Source organism: Euprymna scolopes, chromosome 5, assembly GCF_053919585.1.
Source record: "Euprymna scolopes isolate OS-2025 chromosome 5, ASM5391958v1, whole genome shotgun sequence".
NCBI classification, from domain to species: Eukaryota; Metazoa; Mollusca; class Cephalopoda; order Sepiida; family Sepiolidae; genus Euprymna; species Euprymna scolopes.
This window is the reverse complement of record NC_136486.1, coordinates 76,589,154-76,604,248: the sequence shown is the minus strand read 5'-3', so window position 1 is coordinate 76,604,248 and position 15,095 is coordinate 76,589,154. Positions and strand designations below refer to the sequence as shown.

Genomic DNA, 15,095 nt, shown 5'->3' with positions numbered 1-15,095 from the left:
GCAGAAAGAGACAGCATGTAGATACTTGCGGTCGGCTCTCGGCTGAATAAAGTCTTAAAACAAACTCGGCGTTTGCGTTCTCAGTGAGAAACACCACAATATGGATCTACTTGCAAATGCAACTGATTTGTCAACTTGTGTTAGTGTTGCTTCTAACCCATACTCACATGCATCATTCTCGAGGGTCAGTTCCTTATTAGGACGTAAGGATGGGTGAATTTGTGATTGCTTCTTTTACAGCGTTGAATGCTGCTTGTTGGGAATCTGAGCATGTCCACGGAACATCTTTTTTGATCAGGTTCTGGGCGGGGGGTTGTCCTAGTTGCAAGATTTGGAATAAATTTCTCTACCTAGTTTGTCATGCCTAGGAATCTGCAGAGATCCAATGTTTCCTGTTACTGGCATATCAATGATAGTCCTCACTTTTTCTGGGTCGACTTCAATTCCATCTTTGGTGATGTGATGTCCCATGAAAGTGATCGTCTTTAATCCAGTCTCTAGTTTTTCTGCGTTATATTTTACTTCTATTGTTTGGCATTTCTGGAGTAGTTTGTGGAGCAGCCTGGTCTTTCCCATAAATGACCAGATCATTTACAATAATGACAACTTCCTGAATATCTTGAAATTGTTCATTCAGTTTTCTTCAGAATACCTCTGCTGAGGAGTTCAGGCTAAATGGTAACCGACACCAATAGTATTGGCCAAAGTATGTCTGAAAGGGGGATGAATCATCGATCTCAAAATGCCAATATCCTGCTGAGAAGTCCACTTTTGTGAATGTTTTTGTATCTCTCAGGTCATGAAAGACATCCTCAAGGCTTGCTATGGTGTAGCACTCTCGCATGAGTGCTTTGTTGAGCTCGTGAGGATCCAGACATATTCTCATTGTTCCATTTTTCTTTCTTGTGATGACAAGCTGACTAGCCCATGGAGTAAGCTTTTCTAATGGTTTAATTACTCCTAATTTGGTTAGTCGACTTTTTCAGTTCAGAATGTATGGCTGTAGGTATTGCACTGGTATTGCATCTGCGTCGGAGAATAGCAACACCCGGTTGTTTAGCGAGTTGATAATAAAACACCTTCTTATAGTTGTTCTCCATGTTGACTGCTGTAGCATAATGGAAGTTCTTCTGTTTAATCTCCACAAGGCCCATTTGTATGGCAAAGCAGTGGTTGGCAGTAATCTTCATCTTATAATACTACAAATTCGACTGAGTGGTTTGCTGTGTTTTGTGTTTGTTTATTTTTCTTCAGCATACAATGGTTACATCAGAGATTGTTCCACATTGATGAGAACCTTTTTATATAATTTCATCCTCTTGGCAAACTTTTCATTAATCTGTGTTAATCTGTAAAATAACTTTTTTATTTAGAAGCATTTGACCTCTTTTGCCTGTTTTGTGTTTGTTTTATTGCATTCACCCAGCAGGTGTATTCTTCATCCTCTTCTGATGATGATGATGTGTCTAGTTGATGGACTTGTGGTGGAGATGTAACGCGTTTCTTTCATTCGTTTGTGCATTGTGTCTCTGTTTTCAATCATTCTGTCTTTGTTGAGACACCTTGACTCGAAGTGTCCCTTCTCGTTGCATACATGGCACATGGCTGGTTATCTGCTGCATTTTGGCACACATGTGTAGCCATAAAATAGGCATTTTCTTTTGGAGACTGGTTCCTTCAGTCAACTGGTTTCATGTACCCTCATCACCTGGTCTGTATCTAGTCCCATTCTTTGATTGTGGGTTGAGGCCATTTCAGCCACTCTGCATATGTCTACACTCTTCTGTAGAGTAAGGTTCTGTATTTTTAGCAGATCCTGCTTTGTTAACTGATCACAGACACTTTTGACAATCTGGTCCCGCAGAAGTGAGTAACTGCATCAAACACAGAAAGTCTTTGACAAAACTCTTAGAACTTGTCAAAAGCCTCTTCCTCACCCTGTTCCTCTGAGAAATGCAAATCTCTCATAAGTTTCGTTGAGAATTCCTACGGAATACTCCTCCAATGTTTGTAGTGTGTCCTCCACAGTGCACTCAGTCTCCAGAGTGTCAAACTGCATGCCCTGGTATATTTTCATGGCGACATCGGCCAGACAGTTCTCACGTATAGTAATCTGAATTTCTCATGGTTTATGGTCCAGATCTGTCAATAACGAGTAGTTGGACTATCGTTTATGAAATATTTACCAGGAGTCTGTCTTATTCCCACTAAATATGAGTCGTTCTAGGGCCTTGATGTGTAAGCTGGACATATCTCCAGTCAAGGAGATGGTATTAGTTGCAGAAGTCATATTCTCTTCGGCAGACATCGCCTTAAAACTTGAAACAGACATGTTCTGTTTTGGAAATTAATCAATACAGAGACAAAAAAGTTTAGGCAAGAATCACTTACGACAGCAACTCGATAACAATAATGATGATAACAATAATAATGATAACAATAATAATGATAATAATAATAACAGAGCAGCAGGGACCATGAGGTGAGAGCACACCATTAATATTAGGTTGGTGCAAAAATAATATCGTTTTTTGACGTTTAACTTCAAAAGATCACGGTCGGCAGTTTGAAGCTTATCTTTTTCGCAAGTTATCGCGAATCTTAAGTACTCAATATATTCACACAACTAGTTATCATCCAGCTTCCAATGGGATGGGGGGTAGCAGTTTCATAGGCAACGTAAGGCTGCGTAGGTACATCTCCAGATAGATAGTTTGGGTCTGAAACGTTACCTATTATTCTACTTGGCTGCCATAATGCAGTTAAATCAGATTTAGATTACTCATCCTCAAAACTGCTGTATAGAACTAATCTGGCCTCGCCTGGTACGATGTTCATACCTGACAATACACACAGTACAGATATCTCGTAAGACGTCATATTTTTCAAATCTAACTCCTTTGTCTCCTAGTCCACAATCGATCACAACATGTCCCTTGAGACATGTATAACCCTTTCTCCCCTGCAGGGGCCGCGCGCGCACGGTGGAAAACGACGCGCACTAACCCTAAGGACCGTTGGCTATATTTTCGCTCCTTCGAGCCTCGGACCCCGCACAAGCATCCGTCTCTCTCCCTCTCTCTCTGCTGAGTCTCTCTGAATTGGACGTTGGTATCTGGCCGTCTCGTGTTGTAGCGCCCAATCGGGAATTCTTGGTAATTTCTGTCGTGATCGACTTCTTGTCGGTGGCTGTCTCTCTCTCTGTCTGCGACGGCTGGAAAGTCAAGTTTGGTTATGCTGAAATCGAAGGCAGTCTTCACAAGTATAATGGAAACAATCAACAACGATGAGGATAGTTTAGGCTGTTCATTTAGTGATTCGGTATACATTAAGGCTCGGCTCGTCCCTTATACGTTCGTCAGGCTTGGAATGCAACCTTCACAGTGTATTCAAACAAAAACTCTAAGTGGCGGTCTTTGTTAGTTCTCTTCGTCTCAATTAGAAGAGGCTGGCGGCATGCGTGGCTTCCCAACTCCTCTCTTCGACAGACTGTCCGATTCTCCTCTTTTGTCTATCTCCGCAGTCGTTTTATTAAACGTCATCCTCCCCTTCCTTCTGTAGTCGACCCAATCTCTCTATTCGACGGTAATCATAATTCTTTCTCTCTCTCTCTCTCTCTCTCTCTCTCTCTCCTTCCCAACCGACACCCTCTCGATTCAATTCCGAGAATCAGTTATCTCTCTAGGCAATTAACCAATTTGTTCCCTTAAAATTAGAATGACTAATTCAATTGTTTTCGGGTTCGGTCTTTCTCTATTATCACCTCCAACTTGTTGATTTAAGTGAATCATGTTATCATTACACTCGGATCGCCGACTTTACTCGTCGACCCTTCCCAGACCTCCTTGCGTTTTCCTCGCCAACCCGACATCTGGCTTATCTTTAGTCTGGCCCTTTTGAACTCCAATAATTTACTTGTCAACCGATGACAATTCGTTGGTTCCTCACGAGATGGGACTGAGACCTCTCGCCCAGCTCCACCCCACTCACCCTCAACCTAGGAAGCAAGGTTATCCGGTGTTGCCCGACTTCATTACACATGGATAGATGTACGCATGTTTTGGTCTGAAACGACACGCTCCGTGGATCTCTCACCCCCCCCAACTTGGAGCATTGAAAGTTTTGACAAAAAAAATCACTTTAAGCTGGATATGAATGGTCGCATCAAAACGGTGAACAGAATAAAGAAAGTCTGTATTGAGTGCAACACTAGGGCTGTCATAATTTTGGGGGAACTTTTGACACCCCTAACACAAAACTGCAAATAAAATATAAAAATCTCGTAATTTTTCTTTTTAAAGTGGGTTGTTTATTTTCTTTATGGAATATACTTCCAAAATAAACTCTTAAAGTTGTTTAAAAAATAATAGAAATATTATTTTTTATTAAAAAAAACAACAACAATATTTACAAAATACTTGCGTGCGTTTATGCAGCCATGTTTTTTTACGTAATGAAATCAATTCAATTTTACGAGTTAAATTTTTTCAATTTTTGAACTTTAAAAATCTATCAAAATTTTTCTAATGGTTCAATTTTTACGATATTTTCAGAGTGATTGTGAAATTTTATGCTCTTTCCAATAAACTGAATATAATATTCTAGACAAACGTTACTTTTTTAATTCATGCCCTACCATTTTGAAATGTCTATTCAAATGAAAATAATTAATTTTCTCACCTCAATTTTATATATCACAAATTGAAGATAAAAGATCAATAAATAAAATAAACTAAGTTAAAACAAAAAATAACAGTTATTTGCAAATTTACCTGTAAAGTCCAAAGTTTAAAACCTCTTTTTTTAAACCACGCTGAATTTTTTTGTTTTTTTTAACCTTATAATCTTGTTATATTGTCCAGAAAATTTCGTACAATTACGACAGTTTTTCTATTTCATTCAATGTTTTATCTTTTTTTAAATATTAAAAAAAAATTCACTCCATAAAGAAGAAATAAAATATATTAAATCAAAAACTCATGTATTTCTTTGAAAGAAGAAAAAATAAAAAATTCGTCGATTGTTTTTTTAAGGCAAAAACTGATAAGTAAAATGTGATTATTGTTTACCTACGGTGACACATGGACGCACCTGACACACCCAGTTTTCAACTCCTTACACTCACCAACACACGAATCTGAATAATCGACCAAACTATATAAAACAAGAGAAGGGGGGACGGTCCACTGGCCAAAGAAACTTTCAAAAGATTACTATACATAGATTTCCAATCTCTTTACGTTGTAATTTTTCGAATATTTGTGATACTCACAATCGTTTTAGGTTGGGGGCTTTGTAACGAAGTGATATTTTGGCTACGGAATTTCAATCCTGCTGGCAAGAATCAACGACAAAAACAGACTACTACTAAAAAAGAGAGACACAACTCACTTCAGACTTGTTCCTACGAATACTTGAAAACATACTTTTAATGCTACACACGCAAGCACACAGTCGACATGACACACTCAATTCCGCACCTCGCAAAGAGACACAATGAACAACTAAAACTTATTACAGTTATCGTGTGTGTGTGTGTGTGTGTGTGTGTGTGTGTGTGTGTGTGTGTGTGTGTCGCGTTTTGTAAGTGTGAGTATGCAAATGACAGTGTACGATTACGTGCGTTGAGGATTATGACGATTAAGGAGACGTAGCACTCTGAATTTTTGGTCTCAACTATTTATTAAAAGAAAATCTGGCCCTTAATTCAGAAAGTTCTCTGATTTTTTAAAATATAATTATTATTCAGGCCTGCGGGAATTCGGTGCGAAGAAACGAGTTTACGCTCTTTGATTTTGGACACCAAAGGGTAAACTCTCCCCCACCCCCATAGCCTTGCGGCTCCAAGGGGCATAGGCCATCTACAACTTTGTAGATGCTTTTGTAGCGACTGAGTTCTTTTTTCGGGGTGAGGGTGCTGGCCCCACGCCCAACCTTCCCAAATGGTCACCCATCTGATACTGGCTAGGCTCAACGTTGCTTAACTTGGGTGATCTGGCGAGAACCGGTGTGTCAACATGACTGTGCCGTACAAAGGGTAAACCAGTGCTGCATAAATTCCCGCCCAGAAGAGAGAGCCGTATTTATAATTTTATACAAGAAAAGATTTTTGTATTGTTGTTGTTGTTTGTTGTGAAATATAACAAAATATTTTATATATTGTTTGGTGTGGAAACAGGTTCCTTTTTTAGGCGTAAGCAATAAAATGGTGGTGAGAAGAAACATTTTGTGTTTTGTAAAGCTATGATTTAATTATTTTTTTAATTTTATGGTTCATCTAGATTTTGATTTAGTTGTTCGTTCCTCTCCAACTGGTTTCATTGTGGAAGGTGTACGATCGATCGATTTGGGAATGGACTGAACAGAATCTTTTGATTTCGTAGTTTTTGAAGTATATGTCGGTTTTAATCTATCAATTTAAATATCGTTGTGTACTTCATCAGATATTTTTAAGGTACAATATTTGCTGTGGCAATCTACAACTTGGGATAAACCTGTATATAGAGCTTCCAAAGATTTTTAGATTCTATCCGTTCTTAACCAAACGCTTTCACACTTTTGAAGATCCTTAGGAATGTACATATTAGGTAAGGAATGGAGATGTCGACTGGATGACGTGTCTATGTCAAATTTCCGCATCTCTTCGACTAAGGCTTTTATGTAATTATCTGTAATTTCCATATCCTGTCTTCATATGCCTCCCTTAGCAATCGAGGTACTTTTGTATTAGCAGCCGTTGTCAGTAAATGGAGAGTGGCTTGATTCATTGTTATTCTGATACCAAGAAGGGCTGTGGATGAGCCGATAACCGATAATGATTATTTTCTGGCGATCATTACCGTCTTTAAGGTTCTGTGTGCTCACTCGAACATTTCGATTCGCTTGAGGATTGTATGAAGTCGTTCTTAACCTGTGCAAACCTATAATTTTTGACAGCTCCAAAAACAGTTCCAACTCTAATTGGTTACCTCTATCTATCTCTATCATGCAAAGGCATGCCAAATCTTGATGTCCATGTATCAACAAAAGTAGTCGACACTGACTGCAGTTAATGGGAAAGCTTCTATTCATCTTGTATTTCTATCGATGCATATAATAGATATCGATAAGGTGAAGAATAAAAGTCTGTAGGGTATTTTAACAGGTAGTAAAGAGCACACAATATCTACGTGAACAGTTTGGAAATGAGTGGATGACCAATCAAATTGATGTACTTCACTCTTTGTATGTTTTATTATTTTTGCTTGTTGCGTCATTCCTTTATTGGTTTGTTCATTTTAGGCCAATAATACCTCCATTTAACTAATGTTAACGAAGCTATAATTCCGGTATGTGACAAGTTATGTAGACTATCAAAAACAGATTTCCTGAGCTTTTGTGTTATAAAACGTTGAGAAAAGGGAAGTGATACGTCACACAATATAGTGTCTCCTCATTAATCTGATATGGCCTTAGCTGATCACTGAGAGTTATTGTTTCTTGATCAGTGTTTTGATGTTTCATCATCTCCTGCAAGTCTTATAAATTTATTATGATTGCATATGCTGGTCATGATAAATAGTCAGTGTTTTGACATTTTGACAACCTTTTATGAAATGTCACCTACATATTCACTTACAACACAGAATCTGGGAATAGTCACAGGGTGGTTGTCTTCCAAAGTTCCAAGTTTATTTCCTTGATCACTGCATCGAGTTCTGGCAGATTTATGTGTTGGGAGTCCTTTTCTGTGCGTAACCAGCAAGCGTCTTCCACTATGGCTCCATCATGGACTAACGACACGACAATGGCAAGAGAGCTTGCGTCAACCCATACACTACAGTCCTGCCTGTCAACACATCATCAGCCCCATGCTGGATCTTCTTTGTGCACTCTGGTGAGGACCTCTCTGACCATTGTATTGAGAGGGGCGTCATAAATTTTGTTATCCCATCCGGTGGGGACGTCAGAGACTTTCCGTTTGATAAATGCCACAGCAATATGATGCCAGCCACCCACAGTCCAACCAACTTTCTGCACAATGAAAATACGTTCAATCGCATGAAAACACAGGGCATACCTGGGATTTCATTGCCTCGTTTCCAACACAGGACATTATCTTCTTCCCAGACTTGTAAACCGAGCACTCTTGCACCGTCCCGTAGCCTTTCTGGTTCCTTGCTGACAAGGCCAAAGTTGTGAAGATGTTCTTTTACGCACGTTGCAGGCACAATTTCTTCATCCACATACACATCGTCAATATATGCAGATGTTGCCCGCTGAATGCGCTCATCCTTAGTCAATATAGCGTCAACAATCTTTTGCATAATTGATGGCGCCACATTAAGTCCAAATCCCATGCGAGTTAAGCAATAACTTTCTCCCTTGATGAGCACCGTTTGATAGGGCCATAGTGACATCTACATGCACTTGAACGTATGCTTTATGAAGATCCAGCACAGATACATTAGATCCTGCTTGCTGCCATTCCCTCAACTTCTCGGTACATACATCCACGCGGGCTGTAAAAGGATTTACGTGCTCGTTTAGTTCTCGATAGTCGAGTACCAGCCTCACCTTCTGTTTATTATGCTGGATAACCGCCATTAATGGGATCAGAATTAATGGGATTAATTGGGGGGGTCCAATTCCTTCTCTGGATAGGAAACTAGCCATCCATTTTTTATCCAAGCCTGTAGTTACTTATCGTATTCTCCACGATCTCCAGGGGGAATTTTATATTCCAGAACCCTATTGTACAACTTCCCGGGTGACTGCTCGTCCGACCATTTCCAAGAAACTGTCCAGGACCTTGTACACTGGTCGAATTCCGCATGAAAGTTAGGCTGTTCCAGTTTCATGGATGAACCCAGAGCAAGGTAGGCGTTAGAGAAATGTGCCCTACCCTCACCATCAAAATGGACCCCACCCAATTCTTTGATAACGTCCATTCCTAACAGCGTGAAGGTCCCTGCTCACAACCAGGGCTCGTACGGTTACTGTAGGCCCATCACCGACACATGTACGAATGACACTAACTCCATAAAAGGCTAGCGTGCCCCCGCCAACTGTCAGTACTGGAATCCTCTTCTTGTTCCATGCGTCACAGCATGCCTTGCACACGAGAGTCTGCGTGTACCCTGTGTCTACGAGCGCAAAGTGTTCACATTCGTTCACGCGCACTCTCACTGTGGGTACCACCCTATTTGTCAATTATCTGGGGAGAATACTGGCGCTATAGTTTACTCCCCTTGTCCGTTTCCTGGACAACTCCTTGCTACGTGACCTAGCTTGCTGCACTGATAGCAACGCATGCGTCTTGGCGTTTCCTGAGCAGACGTGTCCTTTACACTGCTTTGGCTTCGGCAGTTCCTAGAAAAGTGGTTTGGCCCGCCACATTTATAACAGCGTACGCCATCTTCTAATTGAGTAGATGCTTCTGCAGCTGCTAGCACCGGCTTTGCATAATTTTCTTTTAAAATATTGCGGGCTCTAGCCAACAATTAATTATTGAAGCCCAATCTTGCTGAACCTTGACGATGCTCATAGCAGTTGGCTCGTATCATCTGGGAGTCCTGTGAGAAAGGCACAATTTAATATGCGTTCAGTCACTCTACCAAACGCTAATCTCTTTAAATCCGCCAGGTAGACGTCCACCGTCTCATCCAACCCAAACCGCCATTCGGTGAACTGCCTCCAGGCAATAAAAGGGTCTGTAGCAAAGGCTGCGTATATGCTTAACCTCCTCCAGAGTTGGTTCATCCCCGAGCTGTTGATAAATGAAGTATGCCCCCTTGGTCAGTCTTAATGGGATGACAAACGTGGGATCCTTTATTTTGCAAAACCGGCAGACAAGCTCAGCCTTTTCCCACCACTCAACTATCGAGGGTCCGGCGGAGGAGCCATCAAACTCCGGTATCAATCTCAGATCAAACTTGTTCATTGCAAAAAATGGGCCGAAATAGCTTGCGATCGATCAAGAGGCAAAAATCACTGCTCACACAAATTCTCCCAATTGATTTTGCCGCTTCTCAAACGCCAAATGATTTCTCGATCCTCTCCCACCGACAAGTGACCTGTTTTTATAAGGCATGTGCATGTGATCTCGTGAGACTTCGTTCACTACAAAACGTCACGCCCGCCATGATGGACTCTTTCTTTCTCGACGCGTGCGACTCACAGAACAGACAGACACGAGGACGTTTGTATGGTAAGCCATTTTCCCCACAACAACGTAAAAAAAAACGACATATAACTAAGAAAGAGTTTGAAGAAAGAAAAAGCCCGTCTCCGTGTAATCAATGTGATAATTTGCATTGGGTTAAGGACTGTCCACATTTTTTAAGAAAATGTTTAATATGCAAAAAATATATAGGACACAAACGCATTCATTGCTGAAATAAAATTAAATACAAAGTTCGAGTGTGTTTAGCGGAGACTGAAAATAACGAAGAAGGGTTGCGAAAATATGTGACTATAAAAAATTCATAATAAAAAATAAAATGCAACTTGTTTCAGGTCCAAACCTTTTGATAGTAAATTTAAATATCTGGGAGAAATTGAATAAACACACAATGATGAGAACACGCAAATTAACTTCGAAGGTCACCTTTTTAGCGTACGTCACATTATTGGGAAAGACGAAAAAATTAAAAGCTTATATATTAAAGAATACTACTAACCTACTCAGCTCGGACTGGATGCATGAATTTAATTTATGGGACCTGCCAATATCTACATTCTACAGAAAAGCAAAATTAATGCCAGCAAAAACGGTGACGTTAATCGCAAATTTAAAAAATGAATTTACACATGTATTCGCACCGGGCCTGGGAAAATGTGTAAAAATGGCTACAGAATTAAGATTAAAGCGGAATGTACAACCAGTTTGTTTGTTTTTTTTTTAAAGAAAATGCAACGTGCCATTTGCGTCGCTGGAAAAAAATCGACCAGAAGCTCGACAGAAAATGTGGGTATTCTATCAAAAATAGAATACGGTCAGTGGGCTGTCCCCGCGGTCTATGCGAAAAAGAAATCAGGGGAAACGGCAGATTTTTTGACGGGGTTGAATGTGTCTTTGGAGGACTTCCACTATCCCCTGCTAATCCAGGAGAAAGTTTTTATAAGACTAAACATTGGTCAGATTTTTTCGAAGATGGACCTAGGCGACTCATATCTATATATTCTGATTGAAAATAAGAGTGCTAAATTACACTGCATAAATAAAGGAGGTCTTTACAGATATGAAAGATTAGCGTTTGGGTTCAAAGTCGCGCCTGCCATTTTGCAACAGGTTATGGACACGATGCTAGGCGGCCTTGACTTTACCATCGCATATCCGGACGATATTATTGTAGCCAGCAGGAACGAGGAACAGCACAAATACCATTTCTACGAAATATTCAAACGGATACAGGATGTTGGATTCAAAATCAAAGAAAACAAATGCGAATTCTTCTTTCAGAAAATAAAATAACTGACAAGAATGGTTGCTTTTTTGACCTCTCAAATAATTTCGCACTGGGGGATCATTTTACGTTACACAGAAATTTGAACTCTCTTCTAAAACTTAAATAACATTCTTTTAAATTATAATCTCAGAATACAGTGTTTAATTTATATGCATTTTTAATTACGTAATAACAATTATATAGGATAATTAACAATATCAGAAGATAGCAAACAAATCGTCAAAAAGGATGAATTGCAGAAAGATCATCTTAAAATTATGAAACCAACTTTAAAAATTGGAAAAGTAAAATAACAACCATTTTAGACCTTCGCCAATGTCTTGATTGTATTTCGTGTTGCGTTTGACAAAATGATTACTGATATGCGTGCAAGAGTCGTGAATTTTAAGGTATCCTTTCTTTTTTCTTATCTGTCCACATTACACGAAAACACGCCTACAAATAAACACAAGAAAATTCGAACTAACAAACGTCTAAAGAATGTTTTCTTTTCCGTCCATAGGCAGCAAAGAGACGGCATTTGTCTATGCCATTCTAAGTTCTGGTGTTGTGCACGCAGTGACCCAATCTTGCAGTGCAGGTAACCTAACAGATTGCAGCTGCGATATGAATCATTATGGCGAATTGGATGTGGAAGGTTGGGAGTGGGGCGGATGCAGTGATAACATTCATTACGGAACTTGGTTTTGCAAGATGTTTGTAGATGCTTCTGATGCCCACGCAAAAAAGGACACGCGAAATCTCATGAATATCCATAACAACAGAGTCGGACGGAAGGTGAGTGAACTATTTCACAATTACTGTTATAAATTAATTTCTTTAAAAACTGACAATGACTGATAAATGGCGTAAAGTGAAAAAAAAAACAAAAAAAAACGAGAATACTCTGGTGCAAGATGATGTCTTTTATTTTAGAAAAAAAATAAACTTGCCTGTTTGCTGTTCATGATTCCTCGATGAATCGTTAGGAGTGATGATGGTGGTGGTGGTGGCGATGATGATGATGATGATGATGATGATGATGATGATGATGATGATTTATTTTGGCAGTACTACAAACTACAATCCTGGGCCCAACTCTCTTCCTGATCTACATCAATGACCTCCCTAAACACATACTTAAATCATTCGTTGACATCTATGCTGATGACACGACCATCTACGGCAACACACCAAAGGCTGTAAATGACAAAGTTCTCTCTGATTCTCTCTCCTCTGATCTCGAGCGCGTGGTTCAGTGGGGGAAGATGTGGCTGGTTACCTTTAATGCATCCAAAACCAAACTCCTATCCTTACATCATCAACGCTCTGATTCCCAGCTGGCATCAATTGTGATGGATGGCTCTCGTCTGACAAGCTTCTGGGTTTGAACTTTACTCCTGATCTGAAATGGAACACGTACATCAAGTCTGTTGCCAAGGTCGCTGGAAAGATGGTGGGATCCTTCTACCGCTCCAGAAGATATCTCACTACTGATGCAATTCTCTATCTATATAAAAGCCAAGTACGTCCAAGGATGGAATACTGTTGCCATATCTGGGCAGGAGCTGCTAAAAACAGCCTATCCTGCCTTGATATAGTACAAAATAGACTTCGTGGCTTAGTGGGAGATGCCCTTTTCTCTACCCTGCAACCTCTCTCCCACAGAAGAGACGTTGCGAGCCTATCCTTGTTTTATCGTTATTTCCATGGCAGGTGCTCGTCTGAACTCCAATCACCCGTCTAGCTGAATCCACTGTGAAAATTTTCCCCCACTCTATATCTGTGCCAAAATCAAAACACGTATTCCATGAACAAAGCTTCTTTCTTAGAACTGCACGCCTGTGGAACTCTGTTCCGTCTGCCTGCTTCCCACCGGACTACAACTTGGATGTCTTCAAGTCCAATGTTAACAAAGTTCTAATGAACCGCCTCCTTTAGTAAACACTTCATCAAATCTCCACACTAACGGAATGTACTTGCAATAACCCTTATCCCTGAGTGGCTTCCGGGCCTTGATAAGTGGTGATCACTGTGTAAAAAACGAAAAATATATATATATGTATATATATATGTATATATATGTGTATATATATGTGTATATATATATGTATACATATATGTATATATATGTATATATATGTATATGTATATATATATGTATATGTATATATATATGTATATGTATATATATATGTATATATGTATATATATGTATATATATGTATATATATGCATATATATATGTATATATATGTATGTATATGTATATATATATGTATATGTATATATATATGTGTATATATATGTATATATATGTATATATATGTATATGTATATACATATGTATATGTATATACATATGTATATGTATATACATATGTATATGTATATGTATATATATATGTATATACATATGTATATGTATATATATAGGTATATATATATATGTATATGTATATATGTATATATATATGTATATGTATATATATATATGTATATGTGTATGTATATATGTATATATGTATATATATGTATATATATATGTATATATGTATATATATATGTATATGTATATATATGTATATGTATATATATGTATATATATATACATATATATATATATACATATACATATATATATACATGTACATATATATACATATATATATACATATATATATACATATACATATACATATGTATATGTATATGTATATGTATATAGCAGGAGCTGCTAAAAACAGCCTATCCTTCCTTGACAGGGTACAAAATAGACTTCGTGGCGTAGTAGGGGATGCCCTTTTCTCTACCCTGCAACCTCTCTCCCACAGAAGAGACGTTCCGAGCCTATCCTTGTTTTATCGTTATTTCCATGGCAGGTGCTCGTCTGAACTCCAATCTCTGGTCCGCCCTCGCCAATCTTTCACGAAAAACACCCGTCTAGCTGAATCCACTGTCAAAAGTTTCCCCCACTCTTTATCTGTGCCTTAATCAAAACGCGGATTCCATGAACAAAGCTTCTTTCTTAGAACTGCACGCCTGTGGAACTCTGTTCTGTCTGCCCGCTTCCCACCGGACTACAACTTGGATGTGTTCAAGTCCAATGTTCAAGTCCTAATGAACCGCCCCCTTGTGGCACTATTTCCTTGTGCCACTGTTTCTAACACACTCTGCAGCATGGACGGGTGGTAAATTGTCCATGAGCGTAGAGATACAAAGAAATCCCTTCCCATAATTCCCTTGCTATCTTTCTGTCTTTTTCCTGCACGACCACCATGATGTGAGGACGCATATTCTGTCCCTCCGTAAATGAGGGGGGCACCCCCTCCCTCAACACTAGTTAGGGTAGGTTAGTTAGCTATGAAAAGCCTATTTTCCACTTTTAAATTGTTTTTTTGTAATATATATTGTATCTCTAATGTAAAATAAAATAGTTAGTTATATCTTATGTATATTACAATTGTGTCGCGTGTCATTTTTCTTGTGTCTGCCATGAATACCTTCATAAATGTCTTAAGTCAAAAGGCGGCCCTGAGGACAAAGAGATGAAGATTCCAACCAGAATGCCACCAGGGTGAAGAGATCATCTTGAGAAAAGAAAGGAGCCACACCCAGATTCAACATCTCAGGTATGATTTTCTTCTTGCTACACATACCCTAATG

The 15,095-nt window shown here is 39.1% G+C and overlaps 1 protein-coding gene across 1 annotated transcript in view; it reads left to right on the top strand.

Annotated features, from left to right (window-relative positions):
• LOC145276864 (protein Wnt-16-like) overlaps positions 1–12,320 on the top strand; it is a 384,325-nt gene extending 372,005 nt beyond the window's left edge. Inside the window, exon 3 of the mRNA XM_080128263.1 lies at positions 11,953–12,320. Coding sequence (XP_079984389.1) covers positions 11,953–12,290 — 338 coding nt within the window. The 3' untranslated portion in view covers positions 12,291–12,320. The remainder of the gene's footprint in view (positions 1–11,952) is intronic.
• Positions 12,321–15,095: the final 2,775 nt, after the last annotated feature.